Here is a 24,165-nt window from a genome sequence, read left to right on the forward strand (position 1 = left end):
TGGGTTCTCACTAGTGCGAGCGGATGGGGGGAAACAGAGCAGCAAGAAAAGAGGGGGTGGTCTCTCTGTTTTTGTTAACTCCAAATGGTGCAACCCTGGACATGTAACAGTGAAGGACTGCATCTGCACTCCAGACATTGAGCTGTTGGTGGTTTGACTGAGACCATACTACCTGCCCCGTTAGTTTTCACACGCCATTGTTGTGACTATTTACATTCCTCCATCAGCTGCAGCACAGAGTGCATGTGACATCATCCACACAGTTGTCCCTGGTCTCCAGACAAAACATCCCAGTGCCCTTATACTAATTAATGGGGATTTTAACCATTTCAGTATTTCGGGAACTCTGACCAACTTCAAACAGTATGTGGACTGTGCAACATGAGAAAATAAGATTCTTGATCTCCTTTATGCCAATATGAAGGAGGCATACAGCTCTTCAGCCCTCCCCCCACTTGGTGGATCAGACCACAACTTAATATATCTAGTACCAACATACAAGCCCGTAGTAACACAACAGTCTGCTACCAAGAGGTATGTGAAGGTTTGGTCAAAGGATGCTGAGGAGGCCCTGCAGGAGTGTTTCAGGGTTACAAACTGGGACATTTTCATGGACGCTCATGGTGAGGACATCGAAGGCATCTCTCACTGTATCACAGATTACATCCACTTCTGTGAGGACAATGTTGTTCCATCCAAAAAAGTTTATTGTTTCCCCAATATTAAGCCATGGATAAATAAGGACATTAAAGGCCTGATCAACAAGAAGAAGAGGGCGTTCATGGCAAGAGACAAGGAGGAACTCCAGGCTGTGCAGAAAGAACTCAAGAGGAAGCTGAGGGAGGCAAAGCAGCTCTATAGAGACAGAGTAGAGCACAAGTTGAGACAGAATAATATCAAAGAGGTGTGGAATGGGATGAAAGTAATGACTGGCTATAAGAAGTCACACACTGCTGTGGAAGGAGACTCAAAGTCTGCTAATGAACCTAACCTGTTCTTTAATAGATTTGACACCACCTCTGCTTCTTACTCCGACCCAGTGTCCTCACACACCATCTCTCTCCCTCCACCACCTTAGCTGATGCCTTGGGGTCTCTTCACATCCTTCCACCCAACATCTCTGCCAATGCTACCTCCCTATTGCCCACTGATGCCATCTCCTCTATCAGCAGCCATACAACATTGAAGTATACCTCACCTCCAATACCTCCTCTCCTGCCCTCATCATCTGACTCCTTTTCAACACAATACACAGACCCAGCCTTTGCCACAGAATAGGTGAGGAAGGAACTAGCTAAACTAAAGACCAACAAAGCAAAAGGACCAGATGAGATCAGTCCCAGAGTACTTAAGGTGTGTGCTGGACAGCTTGCAGAGATTTTTCAGAGACTCTTCAACCTCTCTCTGAGGCTCAAAATGGTGCCTAAGTTATGGAAAACTTCCTGTATTGTCCCATTACCAAAAAGAGACAGTCCCAGTACCCTTAGTGACTTCAGACCAGTAGCGCTAACATCACGTCATGAAAGTGTTTGAGAGACTGGTTCTGCAACACCTGAGGTCTTAAGTGTGAATTTCTGGACCCCCTGCAGTTTGCATATCAGGAACACATCGGAGTGGAAGATGCCATCATCTTCTTAATGCACAGACCATACTCCCATCTGGAGAGGCAGGGCAACACTGTGAGAGTCATGTTCTTTGACTTTTCAAGTGCTTTCAACATTATTCACCCCCACCTGCTAAGTGCAAAGATGCAGGATATGGAAGTTCCCGCAGACATGGTGGAGTGGATCAAAGACTACCTCACTGGGCGGCCACAGTTTGTTCGCTTAGATGGCTGCATATCTGATGTGGTGATGAGCAGCACCGGTGCACCCCAAGGAACTGTACTGGCACCATTCCTGTTTACATTCTACACTTCAGACTTCCGCTACAACTCAGGAACCTGTCACCTCCAGAAATTCTCTGATGACTCTTCAATAATTGGATGCATCAATAATGGTAACGATGAGGAATACAGACACTTGATAAAAAGCTTTGTTGATTGGTGTAACAACAACTGTCTAAAGCTCAATATTAAGAAAACCAGAGAATTGGTGGTGGACTTTAGGTGGAGCAGGAAGACCCCAGTCCCTGTCTCCACCTTGGAGACGAAGTAGAGATTGTGGACTCCTACAAATACCTTGGAGTCCACATTAACAACAAACCGGACTGGTCAAACAATACAGATGCCCTCTTCAAGAAAGGACAGAGCAAACTGTTCTTCCTCAGGAGACTGTGTTCCTTTGGTGTGTGCAACAAGCTACTGAAGACGTTCTATCAGTCTGTAGTAGCGAGTGCACTGTTCTTTGCAGTGGTGGGCTGGGGAGGTGGCATCAAGGCTGGTGAGGCCACCAGACTAAACAAGTTGATCAGGAAGGCAAAATCTGTTGTTGGACTGGAACTGGACAGAGGCTGTGGCAGAGAGGAGGATGGTGAACAAAATCAAGTCCATACTGGACAATCCTGCCCACCCACTTCATGAGGAACTGTGGCGAATGGGAAGTTCATTCTGCCACAGACTAATTCCTCCTAAAACCAAGACTGAGAGATTCAGGAAGTCTTTTGTGTCCACGGCCATAAGACTCTATAATTCCATAATATAAATAATAACACACACCACATACACACACACACGCACACACACACCCTCACACACACACACACACACACAACCCCCCCAAAACAAATAATTACTTTACTTTCTACCTACAAGTTAATTGCTTTATTACTTTATTAAATACTTTATTAATTACTATTAATTTATATAATATAAATAATATTAAATTTAATAACTTTAAATGAGAATAACTGCTGTAACAATTTAATTTCCCCTTGGAGATTAATAAAGTACTTCTTCTTCTTCTTCTTCTTAATTTGTAATATATTCTTTGTTAGTAATTGTGTGTTGGAATGGACAACTAAGATTAAGAACACTTTATCAGCTAATGTGGAACAGAAGGATTATTGATGTAATTTACATTTTACATTTTTTTACATTTAAATGTAAGTTTTAAAGAGAAGGAGAGGTTAAAACCCAATCAATAATGCTAAATTGAAAAAAAAAAATCAAATTTTGATATCTCTAGTGTAAAGTTGCCTTGCATTTCCTATCCTGTATCATCTTTTTACATTCTGTTTGAAAGTATTATGGTTCCCTCAGTGTGGTCTATATCATTTATAAAATTTCTACAGCAAATGATCCAAGAGTTCTCATGAATTATATATTATGGATATGTTTTAGTTATGTTTATAAATGATCTTTTAAGTATTCTTAATGTCTTTTAAGTATTATTAATGAGAGACATCCTATGACTCTGGAATAGGTTTATTAACATGCTGGATTTGCTAAATATATCTTTTTATTGGGATTGTCTCAGAAATTACCCAAGAGAAATTGAAGAAATGTTCTCAAAATTTAGTCTTCACTATATAATTATAAATAAGTTGCCTTATAGTGTGAGTAATTTTTGGTCTGCTATTCAAACATTATCAAGAGCAATGGTCATAAGTAATACCAAATGAACCAAAATTAAGACCATGTTGCGTTATTAAGCTACAGTATGATCTTGAGCAATATGTCACTTCTAACCTGACCAGAGCCCCAAGGTCTATCTGTGCTCAGTTTAGATTTGGTATTCCGCTTTTGGCTTTAGAAATTGGGTGCTTTCATTCAGTTCCAGAGGAGGACAGAAAGTGTATTTTGTGTTATCTGGCTGATGTTGAGAATGAAATTTATTTTGCCTTTTATTGTCCCTTTTATCATGAACTATCATGTTATGAAAAGTGGCTGATAGGAATCACAGGAAGTTTGATATGATGCATGAATGTAGTCTACAGTATTTGTTTATGTATATTTTTTTGATAAAGTTCAATTTTTGTTAAATGCTTTTCATCATCATACTATGTGACTGCATTATGTACTTAAATTACTGTTTATATTTTTCGTAACGTGTAAGGTTTGATGAATATTTGTGATTTAGCTTATTTTTCCTTGCCTCAGTAGGTGAATGTAATTTGTGTCTTGTAAGCAAGCAGATGGCTGCATAAACTGAGCCTGGTTCTGCTGGAGGTTTTTTTATTGTTAAAGGGAGTTTTTCCACTCCACTGTCACCAAGTGCTGCTCATAAGGGAGTTGTTCTGGTTTTTTTGTTTGTTTTTTTGTTGTTTTTTGTAAAATTTGCATTGTGATTTGGCGCTATACAGATAAATTGAATTGAATTGAATTGACTTAAGCCCATGTGAGCTGGATATATTTGTATGAAATAAAACATATTTGTTGTGTCCTTCTATTTTGCTTTAGTGTTGATACTTGTTTTTAGCCTTGTCATAGCTAATATACAGTATCAATACAGTATTCATATTTGCTCTTTCCTTGTGTTGCTATGTTAAAATTGTGATCATTTATCCTTTATTTGAACAGGATTATAGTCTTTTTGTCTATATATAAAAACATCAAGCTGATCCATACCACTAGCATCTACAGCAACAACAGAAACATATCATTCAGACTGGATTGTACTACAAGAAGGCAACCTAGCAGATGTTGAGAACAGCTAAAAGTACCTTGGAACACCACAGACAAATGGAAACCATAAACAGGCCACAAGGAGAGCAGCAACTTTCCAATACGTACCTAAAGCGTAAGACAAGTCCTGAGAAGTAGCCGAATGGGCGGCACAAAATCAAGGCTATCAACACCTACTGCACACCCTGCTGGTCATCAGATACCCCGCTGGTATAATAATCTGCCCAAAAGAGAAGTCAGAGGCTACTGACATCAAGACAAGGAAGCCCCTCACAATGCACAGTGTATGTTTCACCACAAATCAACCACCCTGAGACTGTACACTGAGCAGAAGGAAGGAGGCCAAGGACTAGTCAACGTCAGAGACACTATCAAGGATGAAACTGCTAAGATCCATAAGTACATCAAGAAGATGGCCCCAAGTTATGATGTGCTCAGTGAATATTTCAGGCAGTAGAAACTGAGGACAAACCCCTGCATGGTATGTACCACCGACAGAGAGAAGAAGTGGCTGATATTAAAAAATCCTACCTACCTGGCTGGACAAAGCTGGACTGAAAGACAGCATGGAAGCACAGGAACAAGCCCTTAAGTACAAGATCAATAGAGACTGGGGTCTACCGAACCAGGCAGGGCCCCAGGTGCAGGCTGTGCAAAGATGCCCCTGAGACAATCCAGCACATAACAACAGGTTGTAAGATGCTAGAAGGCAGGACATACATGGAACGCCATAACCAAGTGGCCGGCTTAGTGTACAGGAACATCTGCGCTATGGGCTGGAGGTCCCAAGGTCAAAATGGGAAACACCCCTTAAGGTGGTTGAGAATAACCAAGTTAAGACTGTAGATGAAAAAATATTACACAGAAAACAGAATAGAAAGAAAAGAAAGAGAATGTTTGGTTGCTTGGCATATTAACACTGCAGATCTAGAAAATGTACTTAAATATAGTGCATTCAGAAAGTATTCAGACCCACTTCACTTTTTTCAATTCTGTTATGTTTCAGCCTGATACTACAATTGTTTAAATTAATTTAAAATTAATTTTCACAATAATGTATATTCAGTAACAATTAATAACAAAGTGAAAACAGATAAACAAACTAACAGATTTACAGATTTAACACATTTACATAAGTATTCAGATTCTTTATTCAGTACTTATTTTAAAGCACCTTTATCAGCAATTACAGCCTCAAGTCTTGTGGGGTATTATACACCTCAACTGGAGGATTTTCTGCCATTTTCCTTTGCAAATCTTCTCAAGCTCAGTCAACTTGGATGGGGACTGCCATTGGACAGCCATTTTCACATCTCTCCAGAGATGTTCAACAGGGTTCAAGTAAGGGCTCTGGCTGGGCCACTCTAAGACATTCACAGTTTTGTCCTGTAGCCACTCCTGTGTTGTTGTGGCTGTGAACTTAAGGTTGTTGTCATGTTCTAAGGTGCTGGGTTTAGGAACTACTCTGAAGGTGATCAGGTGCTGGGTGCTGGCAGGTTTTCATTGAGGATATCTCTGTACATAACTGGGTCATCCTCTACATTCCAAGGAAATGCATATTAAAATGCATCTACTTTTTGCAAATTGGAAATAAAATGATCAATATACAGATATATACGTTTTGTTATATTTGCTTATATTTGCGCATTCAAATATATAGTTTGATTTAACCCTGGGGATTGAAATCCACCTCCTCACTGAAAAATTTGTATATTTATGGCTCAATTATGATCACTGCTTAATTTCATCAGTCTATTAGGAATTCACACAGGCACGTTTTCTTATTTATTTTGTGAGCAGGTAGTCACCAGAAGTAAATAACTGCATCATGAATGATGAAATGGTGAAATTTGAAAGACGTGTATCAGCAAGTTATACTTGCTGAGGGAAGTGATGGTGAAGATGATCAGAAGACCCAGGAAAAATACTGTGCTGATGTAGAGTTTGTTCCTACTGAAGACAGTTCAGAAAATGAAGACCATATAGAAGTTATGAATGAAGGAAGTAGCAATGATGAAGACGAGAGTGATGACACTGGCAACGCACGTAAACGAGAAAGTATGTTACGTAGCTCCAGTTACACTACGTTTATTATTGTGTAACTCACATAGAAAACTGTTACGTTTTAAAATAAATACTGTACCATAGGTTTATTGCATATTGCAGTTCTTTTACATTTAGTAAGATTAATAATTTTCAGGTAACTGACTAATTTGGTTGCGATAAGCAAAAAGCAGAAATTTTTTAAAAATCATATTGCTAATGTCTAATAATTTGAAAATATAAATAGCAATATACAACTTTGAATACTGAAGCAAACGATATATTGCCTGATATTTACAGTACTGAAGTAAAATTATATATTAGTACTTAAAGAATGTTAAAAAAAACTTAGCTCTGAAGATGTTGAAAGCTAATCTCAGATTGTAAGATCAATACAGGCACAACTGGCACTGAACTTGGTAAAACACGTTACTATAGCCCAGTTGCTGCCCTATCATGATTTTGGAATGAATAAATCGGTAACTTTCTTACCCGTTACTGTTGGTGTCCGGGGCGTGGATCTCACTAGAACACTGCTCATTACAGAAGAGAGCTGTTCTTGGACACTGGGGAGGTCGGTGAAGTCAGACACTGATAGAGCGTGACTAGGGTCAGATGATAACCTCTGCAGCTCTGCGCTGTCAGAGCCCCTTGTTCCAATTGCAAAGGTCAAGACACCCAGTTGTTTGAGAGCAGAGGCTGGGGTATCTACATTGTCCGCAGACCTTCCACCACTTAGCAATATTAGGACCTGTGGAACTCCTTCCAGGTGCCTGCTTCCGGCAGAGACCGTGAAAACATTATCACTCAAGTACTGGAGAGCTGCTCCAGTGTTGAGGGGTCTCCCACCTTTGTGCCTTAAACCTCTGACACTGTCAAGAATTTCGCCTTGTGTCGTGTACGTATTCAGATAGAACTGAACAGCTGGCTCTCTGCTATACTGAACCACTGAGACACGATCTTTGCTGTCATCCCCACTGAGTGTCTGTACTACGCTTTGCACAAAGTCTCGCATTGCTGGAAATCCACTTCTAGTAGCATCAGATCCATCCAACAAAAACACAAAATCTCGTCCTGCAGGCTTTTTCTCCGCTAGGAAATATAAAGTTTGAGACATATTTAACTTCATTTTTCAAAGGTTTCCCATGTCAAAGTCAGATGTTGATAGCTAATCTCAGCTTTTTCATAACTACTCTATCAATGCAGGCACAACTGGCACTGAACTTGGTACAACACATTTTACTATGGTCCAGTTGATGTCCTATCATGATTTTGGAATGTAAAAATCAGTCACTTTCTTACCCGTTACTGTTGGTGTCCGGGGCGTGGATCTCACTAGAACTCTGCTCATTACAGAGAAGAGCTGTTCTTGGACACTGGGGAGGTCAGTGAAGTCAGACACTGATAGAGCGTGACTAGGGTCAGATGATAACCTCTGCAGCTCTGCGCTGTCAGAGCCCCTTGTTCCAATTGCAAAGGTCAAGACACCCAGTTGTTTGAGAGCAGCGGCTTGGGCATCCACATTGTCCGCAGACCTTCCACCACTTAGCAATATTAGGACCTGTGGAACTCCTTCCAGGCGCCTGCTTCCGGCAGAGACCGTGAAAACATTATCACTCAAGTACTGGAGAGCTGCTCCAGTGTTGAGGGGTCTCCCACCTTTGTGCCTTAAACCTCTGACACTGTCAAGAATTTCGCCTTGTGTCATGTACGTATTCAGATAGAACTGAACAGCTGGCTCTCTGCTATACTGAACCACTGAGACACGATTTTTGCTGTCATCCACACTGAGTGCCTGTACTACGCTTTGCACAAAGTCTCGCATTGCTGGAAATCCACTTCTAGTAGCATCAGATCCATCCAACAAAAACACAAAATCTTGTCCTGCAGGCTTTTTCTCCGCTAGGAAATATAAAGTTTGAGACATATTTAACTTCATTTTTCAAAGGTTTCCCATGTCAAAGTCAGATGTTGACAGCTAATCTCAGCTTTTTCATAACTACTCTATCAATGCAGGCACAACTGGCACTGAACTTGGTACAACACATTTTACTATGGTCCAGTTGATGTCCTATCATGATTTTGGAATGTAAAAATCAGTCACTTTCTTACCCGTTACTGTTGGTGTCCGGGGCGTGGATCTCACTAGAACTCTGCTCATTACAGAGGAGAGCTGTTCTTGGACACTGGGAGGTCAGTGAAGTCAGACACTGACTAGAGCGTGGACTAGGGTCAGATGATAACCTCTGCAGCTCTGCGCTGTCAGAGCCCCTTGTTCCAATTGCAAAGGTCAAGACACCCAGCTGTTTGAGAGTAGAGGCTGGGGTATCTACATTGTCAGAAGACCTTCCACCATTTAGCAGGATCAGAATCTGTGGAACACCTTGCAGGCGCCTGCTCCCAGCGGAGCTTGTAAGGACATTGTCCTGACGTACTGGAGGGCTGCCCCGGTGTTCGGGGCTCTGCCTCCTCTGTGTCTCACCCTCTGACCGAACCCACAATATCGTCTTTTGTGGTGTAAGTGTTCAGATAAAAATGGCCTCTGCATCTATGCTGTACTGGACCACAGAGACACGGTCTTTGTTTTCTCCACATTCAGTTTCTCTACCACTCTCTCGACAAAATCAAGCATGGCAGGAAATCCATTCTAGTAGCCATCAGATCCATCACAAAAAAAAACAATATCTTTTTGCAGTCTCCGCTAGAAATACAGTTGAGACAGATTAAACTCATTTTTCAAAGGTTGCCCATGTCAAAGTCAGATGTTGATAGCTAATCCAGCTTTTTCTAACTACTCTATCAATGCAGGCACACGGCACTGAACTTGGTACAACACATTTTACATGGTCCAGTGGATTCTATCATATTTGAATTAAAATCAGTCACTTCTTACCGTTATGTTGGTGTCCGGGCGTGGATCCACTAGAACCTGCTCATACAGAGAAGAGCTGTTCTTGGACACTGGGGAGGTCATGAAGTCAGACACAGATAAGGCTGAAGTGGTCGACTGTAACGCATCTCTGCAGCTCTTCGCTGTCAGACCCCTTGTTCCAATTGCAAAGGTCAAGACACCCAGTTGTTTGAGAGCAGCGGCTTGGGCATCCACATTGTCCGCAGACCTTCCACCACTTAGCAATATTAGGACCTGTGGAACTCCTTCCAGGCGCCTGCTTCCGGCAGAGACCGTGAAAACATTATCACTCAAGTACTGGAGAGCTGCTCCAGTGTTGAGGGGTCTCCCACCTTTGTGCCTTAAACCTCTGACACTGTCAAGAATTTCGCCTTGTGTCGTGTACGTATTCAGATAGAACTCAACAGCTGGCTCTCTGCTATACTGAACCACTGAGACACGATCTTTGCTGTCATCCACACTGAGTGTCTGTACTACGCTTTGCACAAAGTCTCGCATTGCTGGAAATCCACTTCTAGTAGCATCAGATCCATCCAACAAAAACACAAAATCTTGTCCTGCAGGCTTTTTCTCCGCTAGGAAATATAAAGTTTGAGACATATTTAACTTCATTTTTCAAAGGTTTCCCATGTCAAAGTCAGATGTTGATAGCTAATCTCAGCTTTTTCATAACTACTCTATCAATGCAGGCACAACTGGCACTGAACTTGGTACAACACATTTTACTATGGTCCAGTTGATGTCCTATCATGATTTTGGAATGTAAAAATCAGTCACTTTCTTACCCGTTACTGTTGGTGTCCGGGGCGTGGATCTCACTAGAACTCTGCTCATTACAGAGGAGAGCTGTTCTTGGACACTGGGGAGGTCAGTGAAGTCAGACACTGATAGAGCGTGACTAGGGTCAGATGATAACCTCTGCAGCTCTGCGCTGTCAGAGCCCCTTGTTCCAATTGCAAAGGTCAAGACACCCAGCTGTTTGAGAGTAGAGGCTGGGGTATCTACATTGTCCGAAGACCTTCCACCATTAGCAGGATCAGAATCTGTGGAACACCTTGCAGGTGCCTGCTTCCAGCGGAGCTTGTAAGGACATTGTCCCTGACGTACTGGAGGGCTGCCCCGGTGTTCGGGGCTCTGCCTCCTCTGTGTCTCAACCCTCTGACCGAACCCACAATATCGTCTTTTGTGGTGTACGTATTCAGATAGAACTGAACAGCTGGCTCTCTGCTATACTGAACCACTGAGACACGATCTTTGCTGTCATCCCCACTGAGTGTCTGTACTACGCTTTGCACAAAGTCTCGCATTGCTGGAATCCACTTCTAGTAGCATCAGATCCATCCAACAAAAACACAAATCTCGTCCTGCAGGCTTTTTCTCCGCTAGGAAAATATAAAGTTTGAGACATATTTAACTTCATTTTCAAAGGTTTCCCATGTCAAAGTCAGATGTTGATAGCTAATCTCAGCTTTTCATAACTACTCTATCAATGCAGGCACAACTGGCACTGAACTTGGTACAACACATTTTACTATGGTCCAGTTGATGTCCTATCATGATTTTGGAATGTAAAAATCAGTCACTTTCTTACCCGTTACTGTTGGTGTCCGGGGCGTGGATCTCACTAGTACTCTGCTCATTACAGAGGAGAGCTGTTCTTGGACACTGGGGAGGTCAGTGAAGTCAGACACTGATAGAGCGTGACTAGGGTCAGATGATAACCTCTGCAGCTCTGCGCTGTCAGAGCCCCTTGTTCCAATTGCAAAGGTCAAGACACCCAGTTGTTTGAGAACAGCGGCTTGGGCATCCACATTGTCCGCAGACCTTCCACCACTTAGCAATATTAGGACCTGTGGAACTCCTTCCAGGCGCCTGCTTCCGGCAGAGACCGTGAAAACATTATCACTCAAGTACTGGAGAGCTGCTCCAGTGTTGAGGGGTCTCCCACCTTTGTGCCTTAAACCTCTGACACTGTCAAGAATTTCGCCTTGTGTCATGTACGTATTCAGATAGAACTGAACAGCTGGCTCTCTGCTATACTGAACCACTGAGACACGATTTTTGCTGTCATCCCCACTGAGTGTCTGTACTACGCTTTGCACAAAGTCTCGCATTGCTGGAAATCCACTTCTAGTAGCATCAGATCCATCCAACAAAAACACAAAATCTCGTCCTGCAGGCTTTTTCTCCGCTAGGAAATATAAAGTTTGAGACATATTTAACTTCATTTTTCAAAGGTTTCCCATGTCAAAGTCAGATGTTGATAGCTAATCTCAGCTTTTTCATAACTACTCTATCAATGCAGGCAAAACTGGCACTGAACTTGGTACAACACATTTTACTATGGTCCAGTTGATGTCCTATCATGATTTTGGAATGTAAAAATCAGTCACTTTCTTACCCGTTACTGTTGGTGTCCGGGGCGTGGATCTCACTAGAACTCTGCTCATTACAGAGGAGAGCTGTTCTTGGACACTGGGGAGGTCAGTGAAGTCAGACACTGATAGAGCGTGACTAGGGTCAGATGATAACCTCTGCAGCTCTGCGCTGTCAGAGCCCCTTGTTCCAATTGCAAAGGTCAAGACACCCAGCTGTTTGAGAGTAGAGGCTGGGGTATCTACATTGTCAGAAGACCTTCCACCATTTAGCAGGATCAGAATCTGTGGAACACCTTGCAGGTGCCTGCTCCCAGCGGAGCTTGTAAGGACATTGTCCCTGACGTACTGGAGGGCTGCCCCGGTGTTCGGGGCTCTGCCTCCTCTGTGTCTCAACCCTCTGACCGAACCCACAATATCGTCTTTTGTGGTGTAAGTGTTCAGATAAAAATGGGCCTCTGCATCTATGCTGTACTGGACCACAGAGACACGGTCTTTGTTTTCTCCCACATTCAGTTTCTCTACCACTCTCTCGACAAAATCAAGCATGGCAGGAAATCCATTCCTTGTGCCATCAGAACCATCCAGAAGGAAAACGATATCTTTTTTGGCAGTGTCAACTGAAAACAGACAGGAAAACAACAATTGAGAACCTTTGAAGTACACCTGTGAACTAACCATCAATCAGGCCAGGTTTTTGAATTCTTCACATCAGTGCAGATTTAACAAACCAGGTAACATTTCAGATCTGTTAAAGTAACATACCAGGTATAGTTGGTGATTCTGGGGTGATTTCCGTAAAGAAAATATCTGGAGTGGACTTAAGTAGCTTTCGGACACTTGGAAGGTCATTGAATTCAGACACAGATAGGGCATAAGTGGGACTGTGGGCTATCTTCTGCAGTTCTTTACTATCAGAGTTCCTGGTTCCAATTGCAAAGGTCAAGACACCCAGTTGTTTGAGAGCAGCGGCTTGGGCATCCACATTGTCCGCAGACCTTCCACCACTTAGCAATATTAGGACCTGTGTAACTCCTTCCAGGCGCCTGCTTCCGGCAGAGACCGTGAAAACATTATCACTCAAGTACTGGAGAGCTGCTCCAGTGTTGAGGGGTCTCCCACCTCTGTGCCTTAAACCTCTGACACTGTCAAGAATTTCGCCTTGTGTCGTGTACGTATTCAGATAGAACTGAACAGCTGGCTCTCTGCTATACTGAACCACTGAGACACGATCTTTGCTGTCATCCACACTGAGTGTCTGTACTACGCTTTGCACAAAGTCTCGCATTGCTGGAAATCCACTTCTAGTAGCATCAGATCCATCCAACAAAAACACAAAATCTCGTCCTGCAGGCTTTTTCTCCGCTAGGAAATATAAAGTTTGAGGCATATTTAACTTCATTTTTCAAAGGTTTCCCATGTCAAAGTCAGATGTTGATAGCTAATCTCAGCTTTTTCATAACTACTCTATCAATGCAGGCACAACTGGCACTGAACTTGGTACAACACATTTTACTATGGTCCAGTTGATGTCCTATCATGATTTTGGAATGTAAAAATCAGTCACTTTCTTACCCGTTACTGTTGGTGTCCGGGGCGTGGATCTCACTAGAACTCTGCTCATTACAGAGGAGAGCTGTTCTTGGACACTGGGGAGGTCAGTGAAGTCAGACACTGATAGAGCGTGACTAGGGTCAGATGATAACCTCTGCAGCTCTGCGCTGTCAGAGCCCCTTGTTCCAATCGCAAAGGTCAAGACACCCAGCTGTTTGAGAGTAGAGGCTGGGGTATCTACATTGTCAGAAGACCTTCCACCATTTAGCAGGATCAGAATCTGTGGAACACCTTGCAGGTGCCTGCTCCCAGCGGAGCTTGTAAGGACATTGTCCCTGACGTACTGGAGGGCTGCCCCGGTGTTCGGGGCTCTGCCTCCTCTGTGTCTCAACCCTCTGACCGAACCCACAATATCGTCTTTTGTGGTGTAAGTGTTCAGATAAAAATGGGCCTCTGCATCTATGCTGTACTGGACCACAGAGACACGGTCTTTGTTTTCTCCCACATTCAGTTTCTCTACCACTCTCTCGACAAAATCAAGCATGGCAGGAAATCCATTCCTTGTGCCATCAGAACCATCCAGAAGGAAACGATATCTTTTTGGCAGTGTCAACTGAAAACAGACAGGAAAACAACAATTGAGAACCTTTGAAGTACACCTGTGAACTAATCAATCTGGCCAGGCTTTTGTTTTCTATTTTTCAAAGCATCTAGTACTAGCTACTGTGATTTCAAACACTGCTTTAGTAGTACAACACTTATAATTCCAACAGGCAAAGCTAAACTAGTATACACTTAAATTCTTCACATCAGTGCAGATTTAACAAACCAGGTAACATTTCAGATCTGTTAAAGTAACATACCAGGTATAGTTGGTGATTCTGGGGTGATTTCCGTAAAGAAAATATCTGGAGTGGACTTAAGTAGGCTTTCGGACACTTGGAAGGTCATTGAATTCAGACACAGATAGGGCATAAGTGGGACTGTGGGCTATCTTCTGCAGTTCTTTACTATCAGAGTTCCTGGTTCCAATTGCAAAGGTCAAGACACCCAGTTGTTTGAGAGCAGCGGCTTGGGCATCCACATTGTCCGCAGACCTTCCACCACTTAGCAATATTAGGACCTGTGGAACTCCTTCCAGGCGCCTGCTTCCGGCAGAGACCGTGAAAACATTATCACTCAAGTACTGGAGAGCTGCTCCAGTGTTGAGGGGTCTCCCACCTCTGTGCCTTAAACCTCTGACACTGTCAAGAATTTCGCCTTGTGTCGTGTACGTATTCAGATAGAACTGAACAGCTGGCTCTCTGCTATACTGAACCACTGAGACACGATCTTTGCTGTCATCCACACTGAGTGTCTGTACTACGCTTTGCACAAAGTCTCGCATTGCTGGAAATCCACTTCTAGTAGCATCAGATCCATCCAACAAAAACACAAAATCTCGTCCTGCAGGCTTTTTCTCCGCTAGGAAATATAAAGTTTGAGACATATTTAACTTCATTTTTCAAAGGTTTCCCATGTCAAAGTCAGATGTTGATAGCTAATCTCAGCTTTTTCATAACTACTCTATCAATGCAGGCAAAACTGGCACTGAACTTGGTACAACACATTTTACTATGGTCCAGTTGATGTCCTATCATGATTTTGGAATGTAAAAATCAGTCACTTTCTTACCCGTTACTGTTGGTGTCCGGGGCGTGGATCTCACTAGAACTCTGCTCATTACAGAGGAGAGCTGTTCTTGGACACTGGGGAGGTCAGTGAAGTCAGACACTGATAGAGCGTGACTAGGGTCAGATGATAACCTCTGCAGCTCTGCGCTGTCAGAGCCCCTTGTTCCAATTGCAAAGGTCAAGACACCCAGTTGTTTGAGAGCAGAGGCTGGGGTATCTACATTGTCCGCAGACCTTCCACCACTTAGCAATATTAGGACCTGTGGAACTCCTTCCAGGCGCCTGCTTCCGGCAGAGACCGTGAAAACATTATCACTCAAGTACTGGAGAGCTGCTCCAGTGTTGAGGGGTCTCCCACCTTTGTGCCTTAAACCTCTGACACTGTCAAGAATTTCGCCTTGTGTCATGTACGTATTCAGATAGAACTGAACAGCTGGCTCTCTGCTATACTGAACCACTGAGACACGATTTTTGCTGTCATCCACACTGAGTGCCTGTACTACGCTTTGCACAAAGTCTCGCATTGCTGGAAATCCACTTCTAGTAGCATCAGATCCATCCAACAAAAACACAAAATCTCGTCCTGCAGGCTTTTTCTCCGCTAGGAAATATAAAGTTTGAGACATATTTAACTTCATTTTTCAAAGGTTTCCCATGTCAAAGTCAGATGTTGATAGCTAATCTCAGCTTTTTCATAACTACTCTATCAATGCAGGCACAACTGGCACTGAACTTGGTACAACACATTTTACTATGGTCCAGTTGATGTCCTATCATGATTTTGGAATGTAAAAATCAGTCACTTTCTTACCCGTTACTGTTGGTGTCCGGGGCGTGGATCTCACTAGAACTCTGCTCATTACAGAGGAGAGCTGTTCTTGGACACTGGGGAGGTCAGTGAAGTCAGACACTGATAGAGCGTGACTAGGGTCAGATGATAACCTCTGCAGCTCTGCGCTGTCAGAGCCCCTTGTTCCAATTGCAAAGGTCAAGACACCCAGCTGTTTGAGAGTAGAGGCTGGGGTATCTACATTGTCAGAAGACCTTCCACCATTTAGCAGGATCAGAATCTGTGGAACACCTTGCAGGTGCCTGCTCCCAGCGGAGCTTGTAAGGACATTGTCCCTGACGTACTGGAGGGCTGCCCCGGTGTTCGGGGCTCTGCCTCCTCTGTGTCTCAACCCTCTGACCGAACCCACAATATCGTCTTTTGTGGTGTAAGTGTTCAGATAAAAATGGGCCTCTGCATCTATGCTGTACTGGACCACAGAGACACGGTCTTTGTTTTCTCCCACATTCAGTTTCTCTACCACTCTCTCGACAAAATCAAGCATGGCAGGAAATCCATTCCTTGTGCCATCAGAACCATCCAGAAGGAAAACGATATCTTTTTTGGCAGTGTCAACTGAAAACAGACAGGAAAACAACAATTGAGAACATTTGAAGTACACCTGTGAACTAACCATCAATCTGGCCAGGTTTTTGAATTCTTCACATCAGTGCAGATTTAACAAACCAGGTAACATTTCAGATCTGTTAAAGTAACATACCAGGTATAGTTGGTGATTCTGGGGTGATTTCCATAAAGAAAATATCTGGAGTGGACTTAAGTAGGTGTCGGACACTTGGAAGGTCATTGAATTCAGACACAGATAGGGCATAAGTGGGACTGTGGGCTATCTTCTGCAGTTCTTTACTATCAGAGTTCCTGGTTCCAATTGCAAAGGTCAAGACACCCAGTTGTTTGAGAGCAGCGGCTTGGGCATCCACATTGTCCGCAGACCTTCCACCACTTAGCAATATTAGGACCTGTGGAACTCCTTCCAGGCGCCTGCTTCCGGCAGAGACCGTGAAAACATTATCACTCAAGTACTGGAGAGCTGCTCCAGTGTTGAGGGGTCTCCCACCTTTGTGCCTTAAACCTCTGACACTGTCAAGAATTTCGCCTTGTGTCGTGTACGTATTCAGATAGAACTGAACAGCTGGCTCTCTGCTATACTGAACCACTGAGACACGATCTTTGCTGTCATCCACACTGAGTGTCTGTACTACGCTTTGCACAAAGTCTCGCATTGCTGGAAATCCACTTCTAGTAGCATCAGATCCATCCAACAAAAACACAAAATCTCGTCCTGCAGGCTTTTTCTCCGCTAGGAAATATAAAGTTTGAGACATATTTAACTTCATTTTTCAAAGGTTTCCCATGTCAAAGTCAGATGTTGATAGCTAATCTCAGCTTTTTCATAACTACTCTATCAATGCAGGCACAACTGGCACTGAACTTGGTACAACACATTTTACTATGGTCCAGTTGATGTCCTATCATGATTTTGGAATGTAAAAATCAGTCACTTTCTTACCCGTTACTGTTTGTGTCCGGGGCGTGGATCTCACTAGAACTCTGCTCATTACAGAGGAGAGCTGTTCTTGGACACTGGGGAGGTCAGTGAAGTCAGACACTGATAGAGCGTGACTAGGGTCAGATGATAACCTCTGCAGCTCTGCGCTGTCAGAGCCCCTTGTTCCAATTGCAAAGGTCAAGACACCCAGCTGTTTGAGAGTAGAGGCTGGGGTATCTACATTGTCAGAAGACCTTCCACCATTTAGCAGGATCAGAATCTGTGGAACACCTTGCAGGTGCCTGCTCCCAGCGGAGCTTGTAAGGACATTGTCCCTGACGTACTGGAGGGCTGCCCCGGTGTTCGGGGCTCTGCCTCCTCTGTGTCTCAACCCTCTGACCGAACCCACAATATCGTCTTTTGTGGTGTAAGTGTTCAGATAAAAATGGGCCTCTGCATCTATGCTGTACTGGACCACAGAGACACGGTCTTTGTTTTCTCCCACATTCAGTTTCTCTACCACTCTCTCGACAAAATCAAGCATGGCAGGAAATCCATTCCTTGTGCCATCAGAACCATCCAGAAGGAAAACGATATCTTTTTTGGCAGTGTCAACTGAAAACAGACAGGAAAACAACAATTGAGAACCTTTGAAGTACACCTGTGAACTAACCATCAATCTGGCCAGGTTTTTGAATTCTTCACATCAGTGCAGATTTAACAAACCAGGTAACATTTCAGATCTGTTAAAGTAACATACCAGGTATAGTTGGTGATTCTGGGGTGATTTCCATAAAGAAAATATCTGGAGTGGACTTAAGTAGGTGTCGGACACTTGGAAGGTCATTGAATTCAGACACAGATAGGGCATAAGTGGGACTGTGGGCTATCTTCTGCAGTTCTTTACTATCAGAGTTCCTGGTTCCAATTGCAAAGGTCAAGACACCCAGTTGTTTGAGAGCAGCGGCTTGGGCATCCACATTGTCCGCAGACCTTCCACCACTTAGCAATATTAGGACCTGTGGAACTCCTTCCAGGCGCCTGCTTCCGGCAGAGACCGTGAAAACATTATCACTCAAGTACTGGAGAGCTGCTCCAGTGTTGAGGGGTCTCCCACCTTTGTGCCTTAAACCTCTGACACTGTCAAGAATTTCGCCTTGTGTCGTGTACGTATTCAGATAGAACTGAACAGCTGGCTCTCTGCTATACTGAACCACTGAGACACGATCTTTGCTGTCATCCACACTGAGTGTCTGTACTACGCTTTGCACAAAGTCTCGCATTGCTGGAAATCCACTTCTAGTAGCATCAGATCCATCCAACAAAAACACAAAATCTCGTCCTGCAGGCTTTTTCTCCGCTAGGAAATATAAAGTTTGAGACATATTTAACTTCATTTTTCAAAGGTTTCCCATGTCAAAGTCAGATGTTGATAGCTAATCTCAGCTTTTTCATAACTACTCTATCAATGCAGGCACAACTGGCACTGAACTTGGTACAACACATTTTACTATGGTCCAGTTGATGTCCTATCATGATTTTGGAATGTAAAAATCAGTCACTTTCTTACCCGTTACTGTTGGTGTCCGGGGCGTGGATCTCACTAGAACTCTGCTCATTACAGAGGAGAGCTGTTCTTGGACACTGGGGAGGTCAGTGAAGTCAGACACTGATAGAGCGTGACTAGGGTCAGATGATAACCTCTGCAGCTCTGCGCTGTCAGAGCCCCTTGTTCCAATTGCAAAGGTCAAGACACCCAGCTGTTTGAGAGTAGAGGCTGGGGTATCTACATTGTCAGAAGACCTTCCACCATTTAGCAGGATCAGAATCTGTGGAACACCTTGCAGGTGCCTGCTCCCAGCGGAGCTTGTAAGGACATTGTCCCTGACGTACTGGAGGGCTGCCCCGGTGTTCGGGGCTCTGCCTCCTCTGTGTCTCAACCCTCTGACCGAACCCACAATATCGTCTTTTGTGGTGTAAGTGTTCAGATAAAAATGGGCCTCTGCATCTATGCTGTACTGGACCACAGAGACACGGTCTTTGTTTTCTCCCACATTCAGTTTCTCTACCACTCTCTCGACAAAATCAAGCATGGCAGGAAATCCATTCCTTGTGCCATCAGAACCATCCAGAAGGAAAACGATATCTTTTTTGGCAGTGTCAACTGAAAACAGACAGGAAAACAACAATTGAGAACATTTGAAGTACACCTGTGAACTAACCATCAATCTGGCCAGGTTTTTGAATTCTTCACATCAGTGCAGATTTAACAAACCAGGTAACATTTCAGATCTGTTAAAGTAACATACCAGGTATAGTTGGTGATTCTGGGGTGATTTCCATAAAGAAAATATCTGGAGTGGACTTAAGTAGGTGTCGGACACTTGGAAGGTCATTGAATTCAGACACAGATAGGGCATAAGTGGGACTGTGGGCTATCTTCTGCAGTTCTTTACTATCAGAGTTCCTGGTTCCAATTGCAAAGGTCAAGACACCCAGTTGTTTGAGAGCAGCGGCTTGGGCATCCACATTGTCCGCAGACCTTCCACCACTTAGCAATATTAGGACCTGTGGAACTCCTTCCAGGCGCCTGCTTCCGGCAGAGACCGTGAAAACATTATCACTCAAGTACTGGAGAGCTGCTCCAGTGTTGAGGGGTCTCCCACCTTTGTGCCTTAAACCTCTGACACTGTCAAGAATTTCGCCTTGTGTCGTGTACGTATTCAGATAGAACTGAACAGCTGGCTCTCTGCTATACTGAACCACTGAGACACGATCTTTGCTGTCATCCACACTGAGTGTCTGTACTACGCTTTGCACAAAGTCTCGCATTGCTGGAAATCCACTTCTAGTAGCATCAGATCCATCCAACAAAAACACAAAATCTCGTCCTGCAGGCTTTTTCTCCGCTAGGAAATATAAAGTTTGAGACATATTTAACTTCATTTTTCAAAGGTTTCCCATGTCAAAGTCAGATGTTGATAGCTAATCTCAGCTTTTTCATAACTACTCTATCAATGCAGGCACAACTGGCACTGAACTTGGTACAACACATTTTACTATGGTCCAGTTGATGTCCTATCATGATTTTGGAATGTAAAAATCAGTCACTTTCTTACCCGTTACTGTTGGTGTCCGGGGCGTGGATCTCACTAGAACTCTGCTCATTACAGAGGAGAGCTGTTCTTGGACACTGGGGAGGTCAGTGAAGTCAGACACTGATAGAGCGTGACTAGGGTCAGATGATAACCTCTGCAGCTCTGCGCTGTCAGAGCCCCTTGTTCCAATTGCAAAGGTCAAGACACCCAGCTGTTTGAGAGTAGAGGCTGGGGTATCTACATTGTCAGAAGACCTTCCACCATTTAGCAGGATCAGAATCTGTGGAACACCTTGCAGGTGCCTGCTCCCAGCGGAGCTTGTAAGGACATTGTCCCTGACGTACTGGAGGGCTGCCCCGGTGTTCGGGGCTCTGCCTCCTCTGTGTCTCAACCCTCTGACCGAACCCACAATATCGTCTTTTGTGGTGTAAGTGTTACAGATAAAAATGGGCCTCTGCATCTATGCTGTACTGGACCACAGAGACACGGTCTTTGTTTTCTCCCACATTCAGTTTCTCTACCACTCTCTCGACAAAATCAAGCATGGCAGGAAATCCATTCCTTGTGCCATCAGAACCATCCAGAAGGAAAACGATATCTTTTTTGGCAGTGTCAACTGAAAACAGACAGGAAAACAACAATTGAGAACATTTGAAGTACACCTGTGAACTAACCATCAATCTGGCCAGGTTTTTGAATTCTTCACATCAGTGCAGATTTAACAAACCAGGTAACATTTCAGATCTGTTAAAGTAACATACCAGGTATAGTTGGTGATTCTGGGGTGATTTCCATAAAGAAAATATCTGGAGTGGACTTAAGTAGGTGTCGGACACTTGGAAGGTCATTGAATTCAGACACAGATAGGGCATAAGTGGGACTGTGGGCTATCTTCTGCAGTTCTTTACTATCAGAGTTCCTGGTTCCAATTGCAAAGGTCAAGACACCCAGTTGTTTGAGAGCAGCGGCTTGGGCATCCACATTGTCCGCAGACCTTCCACCACTTAGCAATATTAGGACCTGTGGAACTCCTTCCAGGCGCCTGCTTCCGGCAGAGACCGTGAAAACATTATCACTCAAGTACTGGAGAGCTGCTCCAGTGTTGAGGGGTCTCCCACCTTTGTGCCTTAAACCTCTGACACTGTCAAGAATTTCGCCTTGTGTCGTGTACGTATTCAGATAGAACTGAACAGCTGGCTCTCTGCTATACTGAACCACTGAGACACGATCTTTGCTGTCATCCACACTGAGTGTCTGTACTACGCTTTGCACAAAGTCTCGCATTGCTGGAAATCCACTTCTAGTAGCATCAGATCCATCCAACAAAAACACAAAATCTCGTCCTGCAGGCTTTTTCTCCGCTAGGAAATATAAAGTTTGAGACATATTTAACTTCATTTTTCAAAGGTTTCCCATGTCAAAGTCAGATGTTGATAGCTAATCTCAGCTTTTTCATAACTACTCTATCAATGCAGGCACAACTGGCACTGAACTTGGTACAACACATTTTACTATGGTCCAGTTGATGTCCTATCATGATTTTGGAATGTAAAAATCAGTCACTTTCTTACCAGTTACTGTTGGTGTCCGGGGCGTGGATCTCACTAGAACTCTGCTCATTACAGAGGAGAGCTGTTCTTGGACACTGGGGAGGTCAGTGAAGTCAGACACTGATAGAGCGTGACTAGGGTCAGATGATAACCTCTGCAGCTCTGCGCTGTCAGAGCCCCTTGTTCCAATTGCAAAGGTCAAGACACCCAGCTGTTTGAGAGTAGAGGCTGGGGTATCTACATTGTCAGAAGACCTTCCACCATTTAGCAGGATCAGAATCTGTGGAACACCTTGCAGGTGCCTGCTCCCAGCGGAGCTTGTAAGGACATTGTCCCTGACGTACTGGAGGGCTGCCCCGGTGTTCGGGGCTCTGCCTCCTCTGTGTCTCAACCCTCTGACCGAACCCACAATATCGTCTTTTGTGGTGTAAGTGTTCAGATAAAAATGGGCCTCTGCATCTATGCTGTACTGGACCACAGAGACACGGTCTTTGTTTTCTCCCACATTCAGTTTCTCTACCACTCTCTCGACAAAATCAAGCATGGCAGGAAATCCATTCCTTGTGCCATCAGAACCATCCAGAAGGAAAACGATATCTTTTTTGGCAGTGTCAACTGAAAACAGACAGGAAAACAACAATTGAGAACCTTTGAAGTACACCTGTGAACTAACCATCAATCTGGCCAGGCTTTTGTTTTCTATTTTTCAAAGCATCTAGTACTAGCTACTGTGATTTCAAACACTGCTTTAGTAGTACAACACTTATAATTCCAACAGGCAAAGCTAAACTAGTATACACTTAAATTCTTCACATCAGTGCAGATTTAACAAACCAGGTAACATTTCAGATCTGTTAAAGTAACATACCAGGTATAGTTGGTGATTCTGGGGTGATTTCCATAAAGAAAATATCTGGAGTGGACTTAAGTAGGTGTCGGACACTTGAAGTACACCTGTGAACTAACCATCAATCTGGCCAGGCTTTTGTTTTCTATTTTTCAAAGCATCTAGTACTAGCTACTGTGATTTCAAACACTATCAATTGAAAGCAGTCAGTAACAGTATTTGCTCTCATTTTGACAAATTTTTCTAATCAAGTGCTTTTCACCTTGAAATTCGAGTATTGGTGCAATGAGCATTACTCATAACACTCAGTGTAGTTTTGAAAGTCAGTACTTCAAAAAAATACACATTGTTTATTGGAGATGACTTCAACAACTCTGATTTCATTTGGTGAGATATCTAAACACTTCATTTTCTAATCTTATCAAAAATCGTTAAGTCAATATTAAATTTCCAAATAAATCCGTCCAAAAGACACACATTTTAAAAGTCTATATGTCATATTCTGATTTGCATCTCATTTATCTTAAGTATATTTAGAGTCAGAAGGTAAATCTGATTTTCTTTAATAATATTTCAAACATTATACATTCTTACCTGCTTTATATTCCTCCTCAACTCTTATTTGAGTAAGTTGTCTCATCAGATTTTTTTGTATACGTGGGAGATTTACAAAGTCAGGGACAGAGTAAGCATAGTTTGGGTCAGAGGACATGAATTGTATCTCAGCTGAATTTGACATTCTTGTTCCAACTGCAAATGTTACAACTCCTGCAGCCTTGAGCATACTTGCTGGGCCTCTTGGAGAATCTCTTGACCTTCCACCAGCCAATATGACAAGTATCTGTTTTGCACCTTTATGATGTCGACTTCCAGCATTTGAAACCAAGACATTTTTCTTCACAAACTGCAGTGCTTCTCCAATGTACTGTGGCTTTCCGCCTTTCGGTTTTAGGCCTGCAACATGCTTGAGAACATCATCTTTTCTGATGTATGTATTCAGATTGAAATTGACTTCAGCATTGTTGCTGTATTGTACAACAGCGACTTTATCTTTTCCTTCGTCCAGCTCAAAGCTTTCAACCATTTTGGCAACAAATTCACGTATAGCAGTGAATCTACTGATGACATCGTCAGATCCATCAATGACAAAGACAATATCTCTGTTCACACTGGAGAAAGACCCTAGAAAATTCCATATTCCATGAATTTTG

At 43.3% G+C, this 24,165-nt stretch overlaps 1 protein-coding gene across 1 annotated transcript in view; it reads right to left on the bottom strand.

Annotated features, from left to right (window-relative positions):
- The window catches only part of col6a3 (collagen, type VI, alpha 3), a 45,125-nt gene extending 22,159 nt beyond the window's left edge, over positions 1-22,966 (bottom strand). The window contains 25 exon segments of the mRNA XM_026294838.1: positions 7,100-7,699; positions 7,910-8,509; positions 8,712-8,953; positions 9,727-10,093; positions 10,304-10,546; positions 10,549-10,830; positions 10,833-10,895; positions 11,110-11,709; positions 11,920-12,513; positions 12,659-13,258; positions 13,469-14,043; positions 14,045-14,060; positions 14,311-14,381; positions 14,383-14,911; positions 15,122-15,721; positions 15,932-16,525; positions 16,671-17,270; positions 17,481-18,074; positions 18,220-18,819; positions 19,030-19,623; positions 19,769-20,368; positions 20,579-20,993; positions 20,995-21,173; positions 21,319-21,918; positions 22,129-22,966. Of these exon segments, the coding sequence (XP_026150623.1) occupies positions 7,100-7,699; positions 7,910-8,509; positions 8,712-8,953; positions 9,727-10,093; positions 10,304-10,546; positions 10,549-10,830; positions 10,833-10,895; positions 11,110-11,709; positions 11,920-12,513; positions 12,659-13,258; positions 13,469-14,043; positions 14,045-14,060; positions 14,311-14,381; positions 14,383-14,911; positions 15,122-15,721; positions 15,932-16,525; positions 16,671-17,270; positions 17,481-18,074; positions 18,220-18,819; positions 19,030-19,623; positions 19,769-20,368; positions 20,579-20,993; positions 20,995-21,173; positions 21,319-21,918; positions 22,129-22,783 (11,413 nt within the window). The 5' untranslated portion in view covers positions 22,784-22,966.
- Positions 22,967-24,165: the final 1,199 nt, after the last annotated feature.

The sequence above is a fragment of the Mastacembelus armatus genome, chromosome 21 (assembly GCF_900324485.2).
Source record: "Mastacembelus armatus chromosome 21, fMasArm1.2, whole genome shotgun sequence".
NCBI lineage: Eukaryota > Metazoa > Chordata > Actinopteri > Synbranchiformes > Mastacembelidae > Mastacembelus > Mastacembelus armatus.